The sequence below is a fragment of the Engraulis encrasicolus genome, chromosome 16 (assembly GCF_034702125.1).
Source record: "Engraulis encrasicolus isolate BLACKSEA-1 chromosome 16, IST_EnEncr_1.0, whole genome shotgun sequence".
NCBI lineage: Eukaryota > Metazoa > Chordata > Actinopteri > Clupeiformes > Engraulidae > Engraulis > Engraulis encrasicolus.
The window spans coordinates 25,926,179-25,952,346 of NC_085872.1; the positions used below are offsets into that span (position 1 = coordinate 25,926,179).

The window sequence follows — 26,168 nt, forward strand, 5'->3', positions numbered from 1 at the left end:
TCTGTATGTTTGGTCGTTTATTTCCAGACTGTATAGCCTACTGCCCATTCACAAGTGTTATCTTTTTCATTAATGGATATTTACCACCAGCAGCAATTTCTCAAGTCAGGTTTCTCTCATCAAGTATTCATTATGACTTGGAAATTTACACTTTTCATAAATGGTGGACATTCTCCATATTTGCCATTTTGAATTCATGGAAATGGAAAGGTTTAGCTGCAAAACTTACTGTATTTTGGTCAGACCATTACATATTAGTTTACAACTTATTAAATAGCTGTGAAAAGATTAAATGTTTGAATTTATGCAGCAGACTTTAAAAAAAATAAAATAAACTGAAACTGAAATTACATACTCCAGTCTCTACCTAATGTCACTTGGGTAGCTGAAATAATCTGCCTAAAATGTGACATATTTATTCCATAACACTAGATGGCAGCAGATGCATGGGCCACTGGTGCGTTCCAGTGAGAGTCCCCATGCACCATCTGGAAAAGAGCCATGTCATATAATTATTAAATATCTTCTTATTTTGTTCACATGTTTACTCCATTTCCTAGTGCACTACTAGTGCTGTTTTCAATATAAAGTGTTGAATATCATTCATTAGAATGGGTCAGGCTTCTGTTTCATCCTTGACCAAAATAGACATGGTTAACTTGTTGGTGTGAACTGAGCCATTATAAACTTTAATTACATTTCTACTCAATTCCTCCTGTCAGACTGCTTAGAATTCAAACTCAGGCGACTATGCAGACAAAATCTGCAGTGTCTGTTCTGAATTTTCATTGAATTTAAAATGTCTTTATTGGCATTCCAAGAGCGTGTTCCAAATTGCATTAGAATGTGATTGGCGAGCCATTTAGATATTGCTGCTGGTACTTCTTCTATTCAGGGCAGATTAATGCACATTATTTAATAAGTGGGTCCAGGCCAGCTTTCCTTCCCACTCCCTCTCCCTTTAGAGAAGAGCAGGGGAAACTTCAAGGCGTCACAAGCCTGCAAGAGCTGTGTGAGAGCAGCATAATTATGGGCCTTTTGTCCTTGCCTATGTAACAAGGTGCATACACACAATATCCATATGTGGGGTACAAGCAGGGGGGACAAAGGGGACAGCTGTCCTGGGCCCAAGGAGAGATTGGGACCAGAATTGGTTCCTCATTACATTGCATCTATTGAGCAGGGGGGGGGGGCTTACAGATTACTTTGTCCCGGTCCTGGCCAAAGCTGTCAGCGGCCCTGGGTACAAGCGTTGGACCCATTGTTAGAGTCAGCCTCTTTGAGCGCAAGCCGGGGCTATTGTGGTGCTGAAGCCAGAGCTGCATCACCTCAGAAGTGGGATGCCAGGCCTTGTCTGTCCCTTGATGACTGTCCCGCGTTTTAATGTTGATTTCATGATGATGATTAAATGTTGATGAGCTCCGCAGTGCCATGTTTGCTTATGGGCATATGCTCGCCTCTGCACTGATGGCACAGGCAGCTAGATGTGCTCCACTTCCCCGAGTTCTCCTGGGAGACGGCGGGGGAGAAAAAAAAAACTCTAATAAGGATCTAGGTCTGTCTCAACAAGTTAGTGAGAGAGGGGATGCGCTTCAGGCCCTGGGAGCGCCATCAAAGTAACTATCTGAGAGGCTCTTCTCTGCTCTCTCTCTCTCTGCCTACGTTTTCACATGTTAGGCCTACTCTATATTGTTCGTGTACCGGCACACTTACCTTTGCAACGGCACCAGATTTTGAATTTGCTTGTAATGAATAAAGCTGATTGTCTTTTTACTTCATAGCGTTACACCTTGTGGAATGGCATATGTGTTAACTTCCTACAAATATTGATTCATCACTACCCTCAATGATGTAGAGCAGTGGTTTGCAGTGGCAATATTAATCTAATATACCGGTAGGTTGGTTTAGTTTGACGTGGTATATTTGCATTCCCAGACAACCTCTTTTTGTGCGTGATTTCCCGTGCAAACATAAAACATATGAGAAGAATAGAGAACAAACGACACAGAGAGCATGCTTTTACAAATGTATCTACTCAAGATCATTTATTCCAGTGCAACTACATATGAGCAATGTGGCAGTGTACACAAAACTATGGTAATACAACTTCAGGTTTTTTTTTTATTGATCATGTCCAGTTGGAGTACAATCTAATGCCAGCATGGAGAAGTAGGACTAGTTTTACAAAACATCTCTGCTGTATCTTGTTGACTATCCTGTTGTCAGGTAATCGTCTTGTTCTTTTAGAGAAATGCATGTCTTGGTACTGGGACCAACTGGTCGTTTTTTTACTTATTGTTGTTCTGATAGAGGGGCATTCTGACTGACAGAACCCTGCGGCAGGAAGGTAAGACGCAAGAAAAGGAACAAAAAAGGAACAGTAAAGCTTTCAGGAACCCCCACGTCCCCCTGTAGACTCTAAAAAGCCCTCATGGAGGGCAAATACATCCTTCCAGAAACACTCAAAATAACACATGGCTCTGTTGCAATATCCCTTGGTGTAAAATGGATTACGTTCACCTAATGGGGCTTAGCTTTTTTTCTGCTTGCTTGGCTTAATCAGAGTATGGTTTTTGAAATTGAATTTTTGCAGCTGCTCACTCGGTCCTCTACGTCATCTTTGTACAGATTGGAGAACAACAAATACGCACAGCTCAAAGTCAACGACTGGCATGTAAAGTAAGGAAGTTGAGGGTGGAATTTCACTGTTGCCCACACTTGTACCCATATTTTTAATCTTTACGGCCTGCCACATGAACACTGGAAAGAGGGTTTTCCTTTGTGGTGGTGTCGCTCTCTCTATACTTAGTAACCTACCATCCCTTTCTTTGAAATATGTCAGTGTCATTACGGCAAGTCTCTTGGGCAACCTCTTCCTGCAAAGGTACAAAATCACAGGACTTAAGACGTGAGAGACTCCATCACAAGCACCCATGCCACTATGTACAGTTACCCTGGGGAACATACAAAAACCATTTGCTCTACAGAATCTATTTCATTTATAGGAAGGTCACAAAGATGGTCATTCTAAAGATAAAAATAGACTAAGCCTCACACAAGCCACTTAACTCTCCCCATTCACTCTGGATCAGTTGTGAAATTACTCATTGTCTTTTTGAGGGTCCCCTCGGATGGTCCTTGTACTACTTACATTTGGGTCACCGTATTGGAACCGGTGACTGTAAAACTAAGACACAAGAATGGAGACACTGGGGGTGGTGTGTGCGCGCGTGTGTGTGTGGGGGTGTCTCTGTGTGTTTGTGTGTGTGCATGTGAGGCGTGGGGCTGCGCATGGTCTGAGAAGGTTCTTTTGCCCTACTTGACACTTGTCTGTGTGCCGTATGATTGGTTGCACTCTCAACTATATCCTGTTTCGGCGTGTGCTTGCTATTCCTGCTGTTGACCAAAGGGGAGGAACATTGACTTTGAGTCAAGAGGAGCAATGCAATTCTTTGCATGTACCAAGGACTTCTCAGCTTGATCATACTTTCAGACCAAGAAGATAACTCCAAATGCCTTTCAAGCTGGAAATGACTTTGAACATTTGTGGGAATGTGTGCATCTTTGCACGTGTGCTTTCCAGTATTCTTGAAGTGTAGTTGTAGGTGTATGCAGTATATGCATAACGTGACATAACTCTGATAAACTGATCGTTGCCTTCTGATGTGAACTTAAAAACTAATACTTTAATGCAGAGATGTGCAAGGCTGTGGTACAACTGACATTGTCGCAAGACCTCTTACCCTGTGAATGCCATAAGAAATGTTTAAATCACTGCACTGATATGTCCCTGTAATTCATTCTCCATAGATAGCTACTGCCAAAGCAGCAAAATAAGCAATAGATGCTATAACAAGGCTTTTTTTGTAAAACAACGATTAAATATTGCCCTAAGATGAATGAACTGAAAATGATGTGTTATCCAAAAAGTGAAACCCTGAAAGTTAAACAGAATACCTCCACATTTAAAGCAATCAATATCAAAAACAGGGGATACAAAAGAGGGCACTGTCCTTCACAGACCTCTTATCCTTTTGCAGAAGCATTTAGCGTTGTGATCATTATAGCTAGCACACATCCATTGGCTCTTGGAAATCCAGTAATATCATCATTCAGGTGCGTCGTTAGATCTCACAGTATTGCACCTCTAAGCAGGAGATCTGCAAAACTTATAAAAAGATTCTGGTATAAAATGCTAAAAGAACAACAGAACAAAAACATAAAAAGGAAAGAAAGAAAGAAAGAAGAAGAAGAAAAAAAAAACAAGAACTCGCACAATATTTCCCAAAACCATCAAATAGCCATTCACCACGAAGATGCAGTGACACATGCATTGGGGCTAGGTTTGTCTGTGCCTACCATAGCCTAGAGCACTCCGATAGCCTAACGATAAGCAGTCTTTCCATAATGGAAAGACCTGTGGAAGCTCTGATTTGTGACAATGAGGTTTCAGGTTAAATTGGATGATTTTATTTTACTTTACATTTTATGGCCTTCCTTCCTTTCGTTCTCCACTTACCTTCTATATCTATCTATCTATCTATCTATCTATCTATCTATCTATCTATCTATCTATCTATCTATCTATCTATCTATCTATCTATCTATCTATCTATCTATCTATCTATATATATATATTTAATTCTATCTCTTTTATCCGAGTCACATCTGTCGCATCTGTCTCTTTTATCCGAGTCACGTCTCACTTTCTCGCCTTTCAATTCGTAAACATATAAAAGATTTTCAACATAGAGTAAACTGCATAATGGAGGTAATGGTAAACATCATATTTAAGACAGTGTTCTCTGAAGAGGAATGTATCTGAAAAAGGAATGCAATGCTCGTATCAACAGTGTACAAAAAACCCGCTCCAAAATGTGTAAATTAACAACCCTCCACAATTTATACATTCAGGCACTAAAAAGTAACATGCCAATATATAACTAAAAAAAGTTAGTCGCAACCCCATTTTCCCTTTAAAAGAACAAGGGAACAGAATCCTTTAACTTGGCATTTTATGTAAAATATCCTATGCAATAGTAATGGCATGTACTTCCCCCGTCCTCCTGCCATTTCTCTCTTTTTTTAAGTGCATCTCCAAAGCTTGACTGCAGAGCTGTCTGAGGCCATCTGACATCACCATGGCTCACAGAAACAATCGTGTTGTTGTTTCATCGATGGGAAATCCATCCGTCAACCTCAGTGCCTCCTGTGGACCTGTCCTTTCTTCCAGTGCAGCCTCCCTGGACCTCTTCCGGTGGACACACTCTCTCTCAAGCTCATCCCCGCCACAGGCATTTCTCCAGCACACTCAACTCAGTTCATTGGTATACAAGGGCTTTACAAAAAAGCTAACTTGAACAGCCATACAATGGCCAAAACATAAACCATAAATCTACTAATTTCTTTTTTTTTTTTTTAGAATGATTGGATTAGTCCATCTTTTTGTTGTCGTTTTGATGTTGAAGTTCTCAGGTTTTTGTTTCTCAGTAGCTGTCTGGTCGTAACAGGAAGAGTGTGCTGGAGCCGCAGCAGCCTCGGCTCTCGCTCTCTGGCGTCGCGTTTTCGTATCGTGTCGTGTCGTGACGCGATGCGTCCCAATCCACCCATCGGTGTGCCGGGGTTCTGTGGCAGTGGCGGCGGCAGGAGAGAGAGAGGGTGGGGGTGGGGTGGGGGGGGGCTAGCCACTGTCGGAGGAGGTGTGCGGCGCCGTGGAGGGGGATCTCCGGCGGCGCGAGGGGGTCCAGGAGCGCTCGGACCCCAGCGAGGCAGGCCGGTAGCGGTGCATGAAGCCGTCCAGGAGGTCCTGCTGCTGCTGGGTGATGGCTTGGGAGATGAGACAGGGCAGGGCCTGGAGGGTGCCCGTCACAGAGTCCAGTTTGTCCTCCAGCGTGCCAATGCGCTTGTCCAGCTCCTCGCTGCGCTCCTGCAGCTCCGACACCAGGTCATACATCACGTTCTGGGTCTGGGGAAGGGATGAAAATTATCGATTAATTCATTAATCATTAGTTGATAGCCTTATCGATCGACTTACGATTAATTGATAAACGGCGTTTTCCCCCCGAAATCTCAATGTTTCTCGAAAAAAAAACTACTAAGTCTAAACATTTTAATTAAAAAGTGTGATAAAATACCACATTTAAATTAATTCTATTTCAGTTCTTTAATCCAAAAGTGATTTAAAGCGATGGTTCGGAGTAGAATCACCCTAATGCCATTTGAACCGTGACACCCATCCACCTTTACACCCGAAGTGTTTTCTGCCGCAGGCTTACATCAACAGAGTTGCCGTGTTATTCGATGTTTATTCCGGATAGCTTGACTCAAGCGCATATGGATCCTGGGCACCGTCTCCAAACTTTCCCCACAAAAATAACATGTCATGACTCCTACTCCTCCAGCTGGGACTGTCCACTTATTGTAAGGTTTGTGTTTTAGTCCACAGCCAGGATATATGCACGAGTGTGGCATCGTCTTCTATTTAGGGTAGAATGCCCTAATGTGGGACAATTTTTGTCACTTCAACTTTGGTGGTTTATTAAAATTTAATGACAACATTTCAATACAAACAAATTACACCCTTTTCATCCTCTAGTTATGCTCTAATCAAATAAAACCTTTAAAAACATGTTATGTGTTTCTAATTCGAACAATTTGGATATTAATGTAAGTTGGTCAAAAACCATGGTTATCCCTAAAGTGGGACAATGGGTTTCCTAATGTGGGACAGTGTATATTAAAAGGTCTCTAAAACATGTTTGTGTAAAATATTAATTTAAAATGTGATCTGCCACTCTTTAAGACATATCAGCTACACATTTAGAGCATGTTTTCTGAATTATTTTTACTTTCTTTTATTGGTAAATATGACTCAGACTGTTTGAACCCATTGCACACAATTGGTCACTTCAACATGGCAGCTCTATTTGAGGAAAGAACTTCCGGTTTTTGGACCCAAATGTTGTGTTGATAGCTGTGCTCCAGTAGATTAGGCCAGAAAGACTGAAATACATCTATGATATAGATTTTAATACCCATTTTCTCATGTGGACATGGTGTTTGACTTCATAGTAATTGTTTGACTTATTAAATTACTACTTTTATAACTGTCCCACATTAGGACAATCTTGTGTCCCACTTTAGGACGCACCTATCCTAAAGTGGGACACTAATAATATGGTTTAAAAATAAAATATTACATTATTTTATATACACCACACATTATTTTCTGATGAACATATACCTACCCAACATATTTATCAAAAAATTGACAATGTTGTTTTGATTGGAATTGATTTATACCCTAAAGACAAATTTGGCCAAATGCTATGTAATTGGTCATTTGATGGACTTCACCCAGGGTCCTTCTTCATAATTGTAACCCCTCCCTGGAGTATTACTATACATTTACTAAATCATGATATTATGATAACAGGATGATAGGGCTTTTATTTGGTTATAGTTTTGTAAACATTTACCAACTTGGGGCAAAGCTACATCCCTTAAACCTTAAGGTGTCCCACATTAGGCATCGTCCCACTTTAGGGCATTCTACCCTATTAAACGTGGTAAAATTTAAATCCGAAGTGGTTAATTTCTAGTTGTAGCGCAAGCTGTCTTTTTGAGTTTTCCGCCCTCCGGACTCACGTGTATTTGTTTCCATCAACAAAGTCCCAGCTGGAGGAAGTGACGTCGACGGATGTTTAGCAGCAGAAAAGCTAATCGTCTCGTGTGTTGTTACTAATAAACTCCTGGACTATGTACAAAGTTTCAAATTCATCTTTTTGTGAGTACAAACCACATTTGTTATACTGTAGAAGTTTGGAGTCATTACATGTTATTTTTGTGGGGAAAGTTTGGAGACGGTGCCCAGGATCCATATGCGCTTGAGTCAAGCTATCCGGAATAAACATCGAATAACACGGCAACTCTGTTGATGTAAGCCTGCGGCAGAAAACACTTCGGGTGTAAAGGTGGATGGGTGTCACGGTTCAAATGGCATTAGGGTGATTCTACTCCGAACCATCGCTTTAAATATTCCCACTATTCACTATTCACATGCCCATTTCACCTGGATCTCTTGTCAGTTGAATTGTCGATTAATTGCGATTAATGTTTATTAATCGATTAATGCATTGATCGATTAAAGTCGATTAATCGATTAATCATTTGCATCCCTAGTCTGGGGAAAGGGAGGTGGGGGGGTGGCAGAGGGAGAGGACAGGAGCAGCGCCAGCCAGGCCCGTTAGGGGTGGACAGAACCACACAGACACATATGTAATCCGATGCCAAGGACATAGGGATGTAAGGTCATAAAGAAACGAGTCATAGTGTAGTAGTATGGTATATGATGGTATTACAATTATGTGCAATGATATTGCGTCCCATTGTCATGAATCAACATCATCTCAAGAGTAGTGGATCAAGAGTGTTGCACGTGTTGTAAAGGGTCGTACACACACATCGCTGCTATTTACTAGCTTCTCGCTTGCTCACCTACTCGCCACTCTATCATGGAACGTTCGATGAAAGTTCCCGCGGCTTTAACTGCAAATGAACAGGCGGGAAGGTCCGAACTCTGTATTCCAATTGGTTACTCGCTTACTCGCCCCGCTCGAAGATCAAATATTTTCAACTCGGTATCCGCCCACATCGCATCGCTTGTACAGTACTCGCCTACTCGCCTGCTAGTCTCGCTTGAACACATCGACATTCTATTGAGTTAATTCGCTGAGCGAGCAACTAGCAGCGACGTGTGTGTACGGCCCTTAAGTGTTGCCGTGGCAGCCAGGTGCCTTACCTTAGCCAGGTCTACCAAGGTGTTGGCCTGGTCATTCAGCTTCCTCTGCTCCATCTTCACGCTGCGAAGCGTGGGGGGGGGGGGGGGTTGGGTTGGGTTGGAGTGGAGTGGGAGAGCAGGGGAGTAGGGGCACACGTGGGGAGGTGAGGAGGTGGGAGGAGGGAGGGAGTCACCAGGGGTGGGACAGAACACTGTTAGGAGGTCACTGAAAGGGCCACAATGTGTGTGTGTGTGACAAGAGTCTGACCAGCATGCAAGCATTCACAGTCCTCTCAGCCAGCCATTCCCAAACACATGCAGTGTGCACCAAAAGGAGTCCACGTGACGTCAACTGAAGTTGGAGTCACACTCAAGAGATGCTTACAGAATCAAAAGAGATTCTCGCAGTCAGTCAACTGACCATTCACCAAAACTATAAACCAAAAGGTTAATTCATGAAAAACAAAGAAGTATAAAACATCGGGAGATCTCCGTTCATGAAGGATGTGCATATGAACGGGCAAACAGCTGGCTATGGTGGTGGTGGCATACATGAGACCAGGAGGAAGAGTTGTGGGGGTAACATATTAACATTCTCTCTCTGATGTAAGGATAAGGGGAAATCGCTTCCAGGGAAAATTAACAGGCAAGGGTCTACTACACTACAGGGGGACACTGAAAGAACATCTGCCATGCCATCTTGCATATTCCTACCCAATAAACAAGATGTTTTTTTAATAATTTCTAGAGCTAATTTTCCAACTCAGTCTCAATTGTATTGGTCATTGAATTTGAAGCGAGGCAGGGCCAGTATTCTTTCTGGGGCAAATAAAATCCTTTGTACCATCTTACATCTGACCAAAATATAGTACTCATGTATGATTGCTCTTGAGCTAGCCTTAGCATGACACCATTAAAAATGAACAGAACACTGCTGGTGAGCACAAGTTAATATGGAGACAGTGGCCACTGCACTGATCAATGGTATTTGTATGAACAGAGTGAACCTCAAGCCTGAAAAAAATGCCCATGTTCAGATATGAGGTGCAGAGCGATGGAAAACCTTGAGTCGTTTCAAATCAAGAGTGAGCTGGAAATTAAAATTGGCACCCATAGCCAAACCTCATGCATGTGATGCACAGAAAAGGAGAATGCAAGGAGAGAGAGAGAGAGAGAGAGAGAGAGAGAGAGAGAGAGAGAGAGAGAGAGAGAGAGAGAGAGAGAGAGAGAGAGAGAGAGAGAGAGAGAGAGAGAGAAAAGGGCAAACACCAAGGACACAACTTACTTCTGAGCTCTGCGGTGATAGAGCGAAACAGAACAAGACAGAACAAGAACACAGTTCAAGTTTAGAACCCACAACATTCAGTACACAAACAACAGCCGGTGAACTATTACACTTCTCACAGTAAGCACAGGGCAAAGGGTTTAAAAGGGGGAGGAAAAGAAGAAAGAAGACAGTAGTCACGTCACACAAAACATGACCTGTGAGGCAGCTTCTAATCACCACATGATGACAAAAACCCTGCAGTCTAGGATTACCGTGACAGCGCAATTCATCATACATTTTTTTGCTAGAGAAGATGGGAAGATGTCCACCTTCACACGATTATTTTTTAAACACCCATCAATGTCTTCAGCATGCATAGTTGCTCTCAACATCAGTCTCAAGCAAAGTCTACGTTTTTTATGCTGTCCCTTTCAAGTTGTCTGTTATGACTGTCAGTCTCAGCAGATTTCGGCAGCAGACACCTTGCTCTGTCTACCTCGGGCGGGCTGTCATATACTCACTGATGAATGGCCTGCAGAAACTTGCGCTGGTGTTTGCGCACTTTGGCGTGATCAATCTTCTTGACTAACTTTGTGTGTTTGTAGATGAGCCATGTTTCCCTGAGTACATTGGCAGCTGTGTTCTTGACCTGCATGGGGGAAGGGGGGTGGACATGATTGAGGAGTCATGGAGACATTACACGGTAGGCAAGTGATTACATTGGCTAATGCAACTTTTGCAATGGAAATTAAACTCCCATCTAGAATAAACTCCCCCATTTTACATTTTGTGTTACAAATCTTTTTCCTACTACAAACATGTATTCTTCAAAAATATAATCCATAGGCATACTGTCAAGTGGCTGTTCTAAGGGTTGCCAGATGAGACTGATGATTTCCAGCCCAAAAATTGCTCAAAACGCGCCTGGAAGCACTAAATCCTGCCCAATTTGAACAAAACTCTATTGATTTCTATAGCCATAAATCTGCAGGATACCCCATCCAAATGCTCTTTTCTCCTATTTTACCCGCAGACGGCCATCCTAAGCAGCCCAATTGTGAGGGAAACCGCACAATCTGGCAACACTGGTTGTTCAAGGCAATGACAAATTTCAAAATTCAAAATTCAGACTATTATGTGAAGTTGCTTACTCGTTTACAGAGCTGGGTATCCATCATGAAGTTGTGGACATGCTTCTCCGCCTTGGTCAGTTCCAGTTTCCTGGCTACTACGGCAACCACTAGTGCAGTACAGCCAGCGCCCTGCAGGAAGACATGCCACCATGTTACTGTTACTGTCCCAAAATGCAAAAGAAAGTGAATAAAGAAGCACTCATGAGATTTCTTTTTTCATTTTTAATCGCCTCACATCACAGACGTTTCGGGCTTACACCCTTCTTCAGTGTGAAATGGCGATTTCAAGCCCGAAGCGTAAGCCCGAAACGTCTGTGATGTGAGGCGATTAAAAATGAAAAAAGAAATCTGATGAGTGCTTCTTTATTCACTTTCTTTTGAGATTTGAGTTAATTCATTGATGAAGTTAAGCACCCAGTGTAAAGTATAAGAAGACAAGGTGTTGAGCGTGCTTCCTGATCCTTCTACTGTCCCACCATGGTACCAAACTACCACCACACATTTCATCACATTACATTCAATTAAGAACCACTCCTCCTCATACTTAATAACTCAACCATTCATGTCTCACTGTGTCATGTGTGCTTGTTGGCTGACTGATACTGATTGTCATAGAGTGTGGTTTCTGTTATGCCTGACTTTGTTTTACGGTATGACACTTTTCATGCAACTTTCTTGGCCAGGACTCCCTGGAAGAAGAGATCTCAATGGGACCTTCCTAGTTAAACATGAAATAGGCCTGTATCTGAAAATGTACATCAAGAACTACTATTTACTACAATATTATGAAAACAATGCAGCAAGCTGGGCAAAACACTTCCTTTCCTTTATTCTGCTATTCCTTCACACAGGGCCACTGACAGCTCTGAGCAGGCTGGGGACAACGTCATCTGAAAGGACCCCCCTCTCAATACCCCTTTGTCTCCCCTTTCGTTAGGCCTGCCTACGCAGTATGTAGTGAAAAAGGGACACGTACCATGATTCCTGTCAGCAGACACACACCTTTGCCACAGTATGTGTGTGGGACCATGTCTCCATAGCCAATAGAGAGGAAAGTTATAGAGATTAGCCACATCGCCCCCAGGAAGTTACTTGTGACTTCCTGTTTGTCATGGTACCTGGTGTGGTGACAGGGCAGAGAGAAGACAAGGCTGGTGTGAGAAGCACTGCAAAGCAAAGGATGACCAGGAAACGTTTTAACCAGATGCAGAGTTCTTTATGTGATTAAATAAATCAATCAGTCAAATTAATGTGAAAATGTAAAATAAGAGCAGTGTACTTTGTGGTACTAAAAGTGTAACTTTTTAGACATTCCACTAAGGCATTAGAAAGGAAAAGGGTAGCAACAAAAGAAAATAACATACTTCTCAATGTTGGCAACATTATCATGTATCAACATTTGGTACTTTTACATAAGATTGCAAACCAGCAATTATATTATTTTCATCATTGCGTGACAAACTGAATAGTGCTTAACTACTACAACAGTGAGTTAAACAGACGTGAGGTCGGTGTAAAAAAGAGAATTTGTTTCATTTGGGTGCATCCACATCCACGGTGATTGACATAAAGCATAGGATGAACTGTGCGGATGGTACAAACAGCATTCCCAAAACAAGTGTGTCAAACACAGCCCAACAAAGTTTCAAACATCACTTTGTTGAGCATCGACAATGACAAGCATCCACACAGAAGACCTGAGAAAAGAGCATCTTCCGGCAACATTCATCTATCTGTTCATCTATTTATTCATACATTCATCCATTCATTCGTTCATTCATAGTGCCTAATGAGGACGGGCCCAAGATGGAGACACCATAACCCATTTCAACCTTTTCACCTCGGCCTCAGCGGTGCGCAACACACCTCGATCAATAATCTGTCCGTGAGGAGACAAGGGTGTAAGAATTCGTTTGGAGCCATTAAACACAATATGAGTGCACTCTGAATGAGAAAAAATAAGTCTCGTGGTGTTAAAAGGAGCATATAGTCGGGAAACGAAGCTGCTTTTCGACGGCAGCACAAGCAATTTAACATGCTACGGAACTGCCAATGCCCAGTCTGACCGCCAGTGACCCGCCATGTAAATTGGCGCTGGCCACAAATTTGGATTTAATTAGGTGTGAAATGGTGCTAAAAAACACCTGGAGCAGATGGTTTTGCAATTCGGTTGGAATGTTAAAATGGGTCTCTATAAGAAGCCTCCTTGGACTGTTCCTCCTAGACAGTTCCCCCTCCACGCATGATGCACTGAGCCATTAGCCGGACCCATCTATTTATGTCCCAGCTTGACACTGCAAACATGCTCTGGGAGAGAGAGAGAGAGAGAGAGAGAGAGACAGAGAGAGAGAGAGAGAGAGAGAGAGAGAGAGAGAGAGAGAGAGAGAGAGAGAGAGAGAGAGAGAGAGAGAGAGAGAGAGAGAGAGAGAGCATCCCCTGTTTTCGTAATAAGACCAGACAGTGATTGTGAAAGAAAAAGCCTAAGTTTAAAAAACATGCGAATGGAGCAATATAGAGAGAGACCAGACAGTGTTCCCTACCAAAATCAGACAGTGATCGGAAGAAAGCCCAGTCTGAGCATGCGAACGAAGCAGTAGATACCATGCAGGCATTTTTTTTTTCCAAAAAAGATCTTCACACCCTGCATGCTGAGATAGAGTCCAGTATATTGAGAGCCATGGGAAAATGACCAAGCCTATAGACGGTGTTAATGGAAGCCATCTTAGACACTGTCAAAATGGAAGCCCAATGAACACAAATATTGTTGGTGTGTCTTCATCTGTCAGTCCCTACACTGTGAAAATCAGTTAGAGTGCTGAAGCTCCAGAAACTGTTTTGTGATTTTTGTCATTTTGTTTTCTTTCTTTAACTTTAGGGCGGCCCAGAGAAGCTACAGCGCTTCACCCATCAGAGCTGGTAAGACGTACAGAGAGATAGAAGTTGGAATGTATGATATCCAAGTACCAACACTGCATTTACAAAATCCAAAATAATTTAAATAATGGCAAACAAATGTCATGACATAATTGCACCATAAGGGGCTGATCTCGTTTGAAGCTGGTGTCAGATCTCGGTGTGTGGCTGGCTCACTGTTTGGAGTCCGTTGCTGAACAGATCACAAGTTTCCTTTTGTGAGGTTGTGTTATTGAAGTCTAACCCTTATACTCTATAATTCTCATTAATAGCGTCTGCATAAGTCAGGTCTAACACACTCTATAACAAACTAACCTACAATGGTGTAAATTAATTACACTGACAGTGATTTTGTTTAGAATTCTGTCTCATCCTCTATGTGACTGAACGAGAGGGGAGAAAAGGGGTGGGGCGGGGGGGGGGGGTGGGGGGTGGGGGGCGCTGCTTTAAACTTCCTATGATTTCCTGATCTTGCCTGAATAAATCACATTACATCAGAAATGAAGAGGAATGGCCTTTTAAAGGTACTGGATCACAATACAATCCTCCTGGGCATGATTGAACTACTTTCTGTCCCTTTCTGGCTTTTCAAAACTGATAAAACTTTAACTTAAAATTACGCATCAATGGAAGTCTACTTACATTCTGCTTTCAGTTAAACAGGATGTATTTTATCTGCACACTTGAATGGTTGATCACTTTCTGGCTTAAAACGGAGGGGCTCCTGCATAAAATGTGGCCTCAGCTACGTTCGGAAAGACGTGGGGGTCAACATTCAAAGCTCTCAATATACTGTATGCAATTCTGGAATAACATGGAGAAGAGCTGGCACCACCTTCAACTTAGATCAGAATTTACAAGCACTGGCAAAGATGGCCCACCTTCAGCAGTGTCCTTCAAAACCCACATGTGACTCCTTATTTCCCCAATGAACAAAGAACAATGTCTTAGGTCAGTTGTGATCAACTGAATAACGTTCCAAGGTTTGAATAGGACATTATTGCAGGACCGTTAACCAGAAGTAAGAGAGGTTAACCCTACACATGTTGAATCTTTTGGCAGAGCAAACAAAAAACAAAGTTTGAACCGTACAATGTTGCAACGTTATGCCAACCAAGATGACAACCCACACCACCCCATAAGTGTACTATCAGATGGTTATGACACTGTGAATGGTTTAAATTCAACAAACATTTATACATGTTAAAATAAAATATTCACATTGTAAGAGAGTGTACATAGGAGATGTGCACATTGGAGAGTTAGGATGTATTAATGGCAATTTTTGAGCAAAGTTTATGTGATCATTAATGGGCTGGATTTAATTGCTGTTTAACACTGACAATATAAAGGGTTTTAGGCAATGACTTTTACTTTGTACTTTAGTTTTTACTTGTATGTATTTTTACTTAACATTGTAATGCAGACAAATCTTCAGATAGTGAAATAAATGTTAAGGATTCCCAGATCTCACGCATGTCACACAAACACACATCAGTTCACCCCTCTAAACAGAGTCTCTCTCTCTCTCTCTCTCTCCCACACACGCACACACGAGCACACACACACACACACACACACACACACACACACACACACACACACACACACACACGTCTCCAACAGATTACACACACACACAGAAACACACACACACACACACACACACACACACACACACACACACGCACGCACGCACGCACGCACGCACGCACGCACGCACGCACGCACGCACGCACACACACACACACACACACACACACACACACACACACACACACACACACACACACACACACACACACACACACACACACACACACACACGCACGCACACACACACACTCACCAACAAATTACACATTCATGAACATTGACTGATGACACCTGAACAACAACGACGGCGCTGAGACATTTCAAATGGACAATGTTGATGAGCTGTTTTAGTGGCTCAATCATTGGCGAACTGTTGTAGACAAAATCCGGGATTTGAAGAAGCTGAAGGAGAGGCAACATTAGGTCTTTCTCTCTGGGACCTCAAGGGGGAAGCACCATAGCTGACGTCCCTATTGCCATTGTTACTCCCCAAGGGACCATTGCAAATGGGTTGCTACCGTGGTCTAACAATTCTAGGATGTCACTCGTTTTCCTCGAAAGCACCGTTTCGTTTCGAGGCGTCTGGTGTCGCCGTAATTAGATTGCCATTTGGTTATTAACGGGATATTGATTAGAGTGGACCACCAGATCACAATCACACACGTTTCCACTCCCCGCGAGGGAACTTTTCGGTGGCCACACAGCCCATCGAGAAACCAAACACTCCTTGGCAGTTCGCCAAGTACGTCCGCTAGACATCTGATTAGTCATTCAACCAGACGTGTGAGAGAGGACGTCTAGGAAAAATATCTCAGAATAAAATAAAAAGACCAAGGAAAAAAAGGAAATGCAGATAAAAATGCTTCGATTCTGCAATCAGTCAGAGACAGACATTTCTAGCAGAAACTATTTGTTCCATCTCTCTGCTAGACTGCAGTTTTTCTTCCAATATTTTCCACCCTCAAGGTGTGTTACAGATGGGCAGCTTGCTTGTCCAGTCTCTCACTGTTCTACCCCAAGGCTGACCAGTGTGCTTACAGTAATACTTATAGATGCAGACTACATTAGCACCGCAGCCCCCCCACACCACCCCACGGCCATCAACCACCCGCCCACCCACCCACGGCTCTACCGGGTCAAAGACGTCCAACATGAAATTGTCCTTCAGTGCTAACGGATACTTTTGCTTACTGTAACTGTGAAAAACATGATTTTACATTTTTTTCTCAAGTAAATGCATGTAAGCCAAGCCAAAAAATATATTTTTTTAAAAGTATGCGTTGCACTGAAGGACAATTTCATGTTGGACGTCTTTGACCCTGCCGCACTCAAAGTCACGACCCTTCAGAATTACATGACAAAAAAAGTAAACATGAACACCATCATGCTGTTTCATAGTTTACCACAGGTGAGCACCAAAGCCTATTTTCAGAACATGGTAGAAGCACAGAATGGATAAGGGAGGGCTTTTACATAACTGTATCTCTGTTCACTTCACTGCGGATCTCCACTACGCTCTGAGACTTTGTTCTAAAATGGACCGCATCACCCTCACCACTCTCTTAGTACATGGACATGAACCAAAACCACATAACATGTTCACATCTGAGTGCCTGCGTGTGTGTGTGTGTGTGTGTGTGTGTGTGTGTGTGTGTGTGTGTGTGTGTGTGTGTGTGTGTGTGTGTGTGTGTGTGTGTGTGTGTGTGTGTGTGTGTGTGTGTGTGTGTGTGTGTGTGTGTGTGTGCACGTGCGTGTGTGAGATAGAGATAAATCTGTCATGAAATAAAAAATGGTCGAGTAATTTGGTTTAACTCTAGCAGAAATTTTCAACACATTTCAACGTTAGAATTTTTGAGGACAGTGTTTAAAAATAGCAACAAATCGGAAGACAAAATATGCCAAAAACGGTGAAGGTTTCGATTCATCTTATTATTGAAGTGGGTCTCTGAGGTGTGAACATATTACTCGTCTCTAATAATTGGATGAGGAACAACAATAATAGCGAGAGACACCCTGAGGCGTGTTTGTGAAGGTGAAGCGAAGGAGCCGCTCCATTTTAGCACAAGCCCCCACCTCCTCCTCCTCCAGTACATCACAAAGCCATCTGAAAAAGAGACACGTGATTTACAGAGCTACTCAAAACTGATAGGTACTCCCTTGCTGACCGAGAGCCCAAATACAGTACATCTTTCTTTCTATCTACATCTCTTTCTTTAATCCTTTCATGAGGATGGTGCCACATTCGCACGTGGTTCCTCTTAAACGTATGTTTTTTTTTAAATTGCCATTTTTAGCCTCCCACGCCCACCCCTTTTCAAGTTTGAGAGTAGCAGTGGCACCAGCTCAATGAACAATGGTAGTTTTTTTTTTTTCACGGCTAGAGAGCGAGGACTCACATGGTATCCCTATGGAGCAGCATAGAGGGGAAATAGAAAGTACAACAGTGAATTAAATACACACACCCACACGCACCCACGCACACATACCATACATACATTCACACACACTCACACTCCCCCCCCCCCCCCCCCCCCCCCCCCCCCCCCCCCCCCCCCCCCCCCCCCCCCCCCCCCCCCCCCCCCCCCCCCCCCCCCCCCCCCCCCCCCCCCCCCCCCCCCCCCCCCCCCCCCCCCCCCCCCCCCCCCCCCCCCCCCCCCCCCCCCCCACCCCCCCCCCCCCCCCCCCCCCCCCCCCCCCCCCCACCCCCCCCCACACCCACCCACCCCCCCCCCCCCACCCCACCCCACACCCCCACCCACACACACTCTCTCTCACACACACACGGACGCACGCACGTACGCACACATTCACCAATGCACGCACACCCACACACCCTTCACACACTTCACTTCAATTCCCACTCACATTCACATACATTTTTTTTTCTTTTCGTTTTAAATGAAAGCAGGCTGGCCTTTTAGCGTGCACTTCTGCAGATGGCACCAGGGGCAGGGCGGGGGGAAGGGGAAAGGGGGGCGGGGGGCAGTGCATGGAGGTCATATCTTGTGACACCTCAAACTATGGAGTGGCTAGGAGCACAAGCCTGGCACTGGCCTCTTGCGACTGACGCATGGTGAGGACTGCTAAGTGGGGTAAGGTGAAGTAGTGACTTGTAGCTGGGTGGGAGGATGAGAAAAAAAATGAAAATAAAAATGAAAATAAAAAAACAGAAACAACGGGAAGCAAAGCAGGCACTGAAAGTACTGACATACAGCAGAATAACAGAAAAACAAAAAAATGGAGGTTCACCATTCCATACTTCACCTACACACACATTTCTGTGACCGCTGAACAGAAGCGATTTCGGATGAGCCCCCAATGTTGTTGTGACATTTTTACCAGTGACATCCGGTGATTTTAACCAATGCCGAAAAAAAATGTATATACATATATATTGAACAATATATATACATATTTCACTGAGAGCCGTTTCTACTTGTCTGCATGCTGAGCAGAGATCAGTTTAAAACCCGCACCGTTCCCCCTTGAGATGAAGCAGGATGAAGCGACGGGCATCCTTGGGGCTGCTCAACATTACCAAAACAAACCATTCCGCAAACAAACAGTTAGACAGTCATGAATAATTGATAGACTGCTAATACAGCATACGACACAAGAGAGGACTTGTCTCTGTTTTTTTTTTCCCTTTTAAAACCGCAATCAACGTTGGGATGAGAGACACAACTACAACAACCGTCCTCCAGTCCCACCCTCAATCCCCAATCCCCAATCCCCAACACCCCCACCACCACCACCACCTCCCCCTTCACTCCCCCTTCTGTAGGCGGTAGCTTTTCATGTTCCTAAAGGGGCAGACATGAGCAAGTGAGGGGTGCTGGTGAATGGAGTGGGAGGAAGACAGCTGGGGAGGTGGAGGGTGGAGAGTGGAGGGGCAAAAAAGGGGGTGGTTGGCTGGTTTGTTGGTGTGTTTCCGTTTTTTCGCGCGTGTGTGTGTGTGTGTGTGTAAGTGTGCGTGGTGCGGTGGTGGTGGTGGTGGTGGTGGTGGTGCGGTGGTGGTGGTGGTGAGCATGGCGGTGCCGGTGATGGTAGCCAATCAGATCGCATCACGGCGGCGTGCCAGGAGTCGTGCAGCGCGGCGGCATTACCTCTCGCAGACGCGCACGGTCCAGGCGGCGATGATCCAGGAGGAGATGCTGAAGACGAGCAGCACGGTGCCGGGGCAGATGGTCATGAGCGTCTTCATGACGAAGCGCGTGTTGAAGTTGATCTTGTTGAGCGCGCCGATGCTGCGCGAGGAGGCGTCGGTGAAGAGCTTGCTGTGCAGCAGCATGACGCGTCCGATCAGGTAGAGGCGCAGGAACATGGGGATGGAGAGGATGATGTCCACGTCCGCGTCCGCCACCGAGGGCACGTAGGTGAAGGCCAGGCGCGCCGTCCACGTGAAGACGTACTGGCCCGGGATGGGGTGGATGGCGCACACCAGCAGCTCCAGCACAATGAAGAAGATGCGCTCGTAGGTCATGGCGATGCGCCAGTCGTCCGCACCGTTGTCCACCATAAAGAGCTGCGGGGCGGAGCAACAGGGCAGGACGTCGGAATGCGGAGTTTGGAGAGCGGAGGAGAGGAAAAACAGATTTTTTTTTTTAGCTTCAAGGTTCATGCCCCTGTCACTGTATCTTATTTTTGTGTCAAGTAGATATTACTCATAATATTTTTTCATCAAATCTCATTTTTTAATCATTATCTTAAACGATAAGCTGTGATACAGTCCTATTCTATTCTATTCTATTCTATTCTATTCTATTCTATTCTATTCTATTCTATTCTATTCAACAGCAGGCCACACAAGTGCTACCACTACTACTACTACAGTACAAGCAACAGTACATTTGTTAAGGACAGAGTATCCCCCAGTGGCCTTGGGTCTTTTGAAAAGCCTCACCTGGATTTCCCGGGCATGGTACATTATAATAAGACCAAGCAAAATAACAGTGGACAGGCTGATAAGGCATTTCAGTGCAAATGAATATGAGGATTCCTGCAGGGAGACAAGAGACAGAAAAACACACACACACACAACGTGGTAAGATAAGAACTTGGGAGAAGAAAAACAAAAAACAAAACACAAGACATGAAATTATTTTGTTTACGGCGCTTCAGAATTCCATAATTAGCAGCGGATGTTGTCAGAGTATAATCATACAATATGCCACACATAGGTGGATGTTAAGCCACAGACAAGTCTGCTGACAGTTTTTACACAAATGATATACAGTAATTTCCCCCCATTAGGTGCATGCTGCCTGAACCATCTGCATCAGCAGTGGCGTTCCCCAAGGGGGGGTTCAGCTCCCTGAGGCAGCAAACCACTCCAAGTGCCCCTTCCCGCCCGCCTGCCCGCCCGCCCGCCTGCCCGCCCGCCTGCTTGCCTGCCCGCCTGCTTGCTTGCCTGCCTGCCTGCCTGCCTGCCTGCCTGCCTGCTTGCCTGCCTGCCTGCCTGCCTGCCTGCTTGCCTGCCTGCCTGCTTGCCTGCCTTCCCGCCCGCCCGCCCGCTCGCCCGCCCGCCAGCTTGCCTGCCTGCTTGCCTGCCTGCCTGCCTGCCCGCCTGCTTGCCTGCCTGCCTGCCTGCTTGCCTGCCTTCCCGCCCGCCCGCCTGCTTACTTGCCTGCCTGCCTGCCCGGCCCGCCCCTGGTGATGCACTATTAGATGAATGCCATACATAATGAAAACATAATAGACATTACCCCCATAGATATATATCTGTAATGGAGTCTATAGTAGGTGAAAGGACGCGAGACAGAATCATGGCCACGCGGTCCCCACTACTTGTCTGGACAGGGGCCAAGCTCAGGCACCAGGCACCAGGTTGAAATACGGCCTCGCACAATGAGGAGTGAACTGTAAAATGTGAAGCCTGGCTCGTGGCTTGCAAACATTTACCCCCCTCCGTCCCACCTCGCCCCGACACTGCTGTCCCCCGCACAACCCCCCTCCCCACACTAGTACAACGCTCTCCACGAGCAGGAATACATCACGGCTGGAGGGGGATGTGATGAATTGGATGGTTTATATGCTCGTGCTGCATAGCTGTGTGTGGCCCATACATCACAACAGGACGGAGACCGCGCCGTCGCCACCGCCGCGCAGAGCGAGAGGCTATTCCCCTGACTGCTCAGGTTTCACTTTCAGATGCTGGGTTATGGATTAGCTTTTACCTCCAATGGCAGTCTGTGTACGGATGTGCTTTTCGTCGTTCATGAGGTGTGTATATCAGTTTGTTGGGGTCAGTAAGTAAGTGATGAGCATAAGTAAGTGAAACAGCAATGTAGAAAATACAGTACAATGGATCTTGGTGAAAGCAATCAATTCTATGCAAATAGACAGTCTGATTGAAATAAACACTCAAAAGTAGAGAAGATGTTGTTTTGTCTTTGTCTTAGCTTTCACTTATACTATACACTGGTTTATGAGTAAAGTGGACTAAACTGTGGTTGCTTGATACTTGAGTACGTATTGGTGGCATGGACCTGATATGGACACAATGAATGTCCGTTTGCATACTGATTTCAATCCACTAAAAACCTGATTATAACACCTTGGACTAGTACATCCTAAACAACGTATACATGACATTTAGATAATAAAGTCATCTCAAGAAAAATCTTCTGTAATCTACTCACACAAAAATATGTATTTTATCAATTGCTGTGTTCTTGATATATTACATATGGATATGTATACAAATTTACAATACATCCCTGTTAAGAAGTCAACTACTGCTAGATACATTTCATCACCTACTCTTACCAAACACACAATCTACTGCCACTGAGTGCATTAGATCCATGGACTTAAACCGTGAATGTAAAAGAAAATGTTCTTCTAAATGATCCATATGTTAACACATCCTCCAACTAAACATATTGTTATGTGACTTGAGAATTTTAGGCGATTCTGGGAAATATAATCCTCATTTTTTTAAACACAAGGCATACTGCCACTGGCATCTCAATTCATGCAAAGACCCGTTTACATGATCAGAAAGCCTGCCAATTAGGGGACTTTATTTTTAACAGTGAAACTAGACTGCTCCCATGGTCTCACCACGCCTAACCCCCAGTCTCCCGTGTCTTCCAGGACACAATTATGTGGGAAATTGTTTTGAGACTCCCTTGTGACATACCATTGAATAAACTAATTAATTCACCTGTCATTAGTCTGAAGAGTGCCATCCCATGGCTCCTTTTTAAAAGAAATGATGTATCCTACCCAAGGGTGCGAGGCAACATGCCAAACACCCTGTCACGGCTATGAAGCACGGATGTCACTCGGCAAGCAAAACGTCTCTGTTATAAATAATGAGTTGTCCTTTAATGACAGTCTGACAATGCCAAGACAAAAAAACAACCAAAATGAGATTTAAAAACTGTGTCTAGATCGGTTCTGATACAAGCCACAAACCAGTCTGGTCGGCCAGCTGATGCCATGTTAAATTTGTCAGACCAAAACCAATGAAAGGTCAAACGACGCTTGTGGCATCTCCCTTACGTGCTGTTCAACACTGCCAATTTGAAAGACATTGCTGGATGTGTGAGCCAGCTCAGGGCTAATTAAAGGTAAAACACAGAGTGCTTTGGCTCTGTTACACTCAACGTCCTTGTGTGTGATGCTGAAAAGTGTTCAGAGAGTACATTATCATGTGTGCTATAGACTACATTATTTTAAGTGCTATGAAGCAGCACTTGGCGCACTGTGGTGAACATAATATCACTCTTAAACAATATTGTAATGGGAAACCCGACCTGGATAATATACAGTGCAAACACATCACTTCACGTCACGCCATGCCAAAACTGTCTCAAATTACAATAAATGCCTTTTAAATTCATTTTTTTTAAACAAAATTAATAAAATATTTGATGATCCAAAAATCACTCACCTTCGTATAAACCCCCCAAGATAGTTCAGTCTCTGTCACCATGACAACGATCCCAAACATGCCGAATATCAGGGCGTAGTCGCTGAGCCGCTTGCGCTTCTCGAACAGGGCCCGGCGGTGGCCCAGCTTGTAGCCGATGTCCTTATTCTTCTTCTGCGGCGCGTTCCCCCCGCTGCCCTCCCGGACCAGGCTCTCATTGGACGCCTTGCTGCGGTCCTCGCCACTGCCATTGCCATTGCCATTGCCCTTGGACACCACCACCTCCAGCCCGGAGCTGTGCAGGGTCTGCAGCGGCTGGGTCTCGGAGTCGTGCTCTGCCAGGTTGCGCCGTGACGACGCCAGGCTGCCCAGCGGTCTCACCACGCCCCCATTGTACTTGCAGCTGTTCATGGCTATCTGAGGCAACGAGTGGCTGCTCGCGGAGACTGAGGGCTTGGACCCACCATGGCTCAGTTTTGCTCTCCCACCATTAACCTGCCAAAAGGGGGAAGAAGGAAGAGAGAGAGAGAGAGAGAGAGAGAGAGAGAGAGAGAGAGAGAGAGAGAGAGAGAGAGAGAGAGAGAGAGAGAGAGAGAGAGAGACAGAGACAGAGAGAGAGAGAGAGAGAGACAGAGAGAGAGAGAGAGACAGAGACAGAGAGACAGAGAGACAGAGTCAGAGGTTATTGCTCTATCACTTCCATGTCAACATGTCACATAGCCAAACTCCTGACAGTGATTGTACACATACGTATGAGACACTGTATGGTTAGGTATATGTGACTGTCCTCTGGTTATTATGACCTCATGAAGTGGTCTTTGTACCCTTTTCGCATTTGTCCTCTTGTCATCTGCCATTTTCCCTCACTTCTAAAGGCCTATTCGTCAAAGTTTTTTGTATGCGTATGGCATGGCTGCAGCCATGTCTTTCCAACTATGCTCACATTCACATTCACAGAATGATACAGATACAGTATGAAGATGTGCTGAAACAATACAGAGGTTGAGCAGATGAATGAATAGTGAGAAGCCGGTGGCAAAGAGCTCCTGCTAATCTAAAACATCCCTTAAAAAAACATCTTATTCGTCTTGTTTTTATACGTCTTATTTTTCTCCCACTTGCAAGTTACTCATTCGATTGTGGAAATGTGCAAAGCCACTGGGACCTCTCACCTCACTCTGGCTGGCATAATAAGAACTCATCTAAAGGTGAACCACTGATGACTACTAGTGCACAGAGTTACTGCTATATGTACTCCGCCATTAGCCTGGTCCTGACCATCCCATAATACTACCATTTCCATTTGGCGGAAGTACGTAGGATGGCGCGCGAGGCTACTCCGCCATGCCACCAGCATCCTTTTTAACCGTTTCATTTGTGAAATAATAGACGTTTGCAAGGTAAGGATTGTGGATGTTGCCTGCCCTCCACCAAAATAAAGTCAGAAAACAGGACATGTGTTGCCAATTCAAAACACCCAAACCTGCAAAATGGTGAAAATAATGGTATGGTAATATACGTAAAGCTGTTACACCATCTAACACACTGTTTTGTTCACAATATGATTTATGTACTGTATACCCCAAGGCAATACACCTTGTTATCCATCCATTTATGGTGGCTTAACCGTACCTCTAAAGGGAACCCATTTACAAGATATTCAAGATTATCACAGGAACTGGGTTGATGACCTCAAGCACTGGGCTAATTAAGGACCTCTAGAGTATGTGTGTGGTGTACACCAGGAACTGCTCGGCTGGCATTTGCAATGATTATTCATGCATACTCCAGTGCAGTGTTTTACTACCCTCTGAGGGTGCTTCACGGAAAATTGCATGTGAATGTGAATGGTACAGCGACATTTGAAAGAGGCTTTCCTGGGCTTGAAAGGGTTAAAGGCCACGATGCCCTTTGATCGCAGCTGGGCCTCTGCAGTGTCCTTTCATTATGACATCAGAAAGGGGGTTACTATGGGAAACAGGGAGATATTTGGCCCTCGCTGATTAGAGGATGTGCTCATTGGGAAATGGTGTTCAGGTGATGAAGCGCAGCCATACTTTCACCTGAGGATGTTATCTAAATCATTTAAATCAAAATTGTAAAAAAAAATAAAAAATAAACACACAAAAATGAAAACAAAAAAGTAAAGACAAGGCATGCAAACCAACAGACATGAAAAGATCTGAGGAGTACAGCCATTTGTTTACTTAAATTTTCATCCAGGAAGATGCAGTCATTTGTCTCTCTCCCCTAAAACGTTTGCGCTCTCTAGAGATACGGGGCCCATTTACTAGAAAGCTCTTGGGGAAATCAAAAGCAAGCGATTCGACGCAGGTGCAGGCCCCGAGGTGAGTAAGCAATTTTCCTTTCAAAGAGACCATGACACAGAGCAACAGCCTTAGCAATGCCTTCACTCTGCATCCCCCGGAAGGACATGTCCCCAAAAGTTGAATCTTGTGAATATTTGGGCAGTGGATGCCTCACTGTTTGCGTATCAGTAATATTTATTTATTTATTTTAATTTATTTGATTTTATTTTTTTTTTTTTTTTGGGGGGGGGGTAGCTCCAGTGATGCCTAATAGAAGAAATGATTACTGCTC

The 26,168-nt window shown here is 44.4% G+C and overlaps 1 protein-coding gene across 1 annotated transcript in view; it reads right to left on the reverse strand.

Moving 5' to 3' along the window:
* Positions 1–5,680: 5,680 nt before the first annotated feature.
* Positions 5,681–26,168, reverse strand: part of kcnn1a (potassium intermediate/small conductance calcium-activated channel, subfamily N, member 1a) — a 29,024-nt gene continuing 8,536 nt past the window's right edge. The window contains exons 2-10 of the mRNA XM_063220332.1: positions 23,589–24,062; positions 20,592–20,687; positions 19,795–20,213; positions 18,085–18,093; positions 12,156–12,297; positions 11,198–11,308; positions 10,566–10,695; positions 8,801–8,877; positions 5,681–5,965 (exon numbers count right to left, since the gene is read on the reverse strand). Of these exons, the coding sequence (XP_063076402.1) occupies positions 5,681–5,965; positions 8,801–8,877; positions 10,566–10,695; positions 11,198–11,308; positions 12,156–12,297; positions 18,085–18,093; positions 19,795–20,213; positions 20,592–20,687; positions 23,589–24,062 (1,743 nt within the window). The remainder of the gene's footprint in view (positions 5,966–8,800; positions 8,878–10,565; positions 10,696–11,197; positions 11,309–12,155; positions 12,298–18,084; positions 18,094–19,794; positions 20,214–20,591; positions 20,688–23,588; positions 24,063–26,168) is intronic.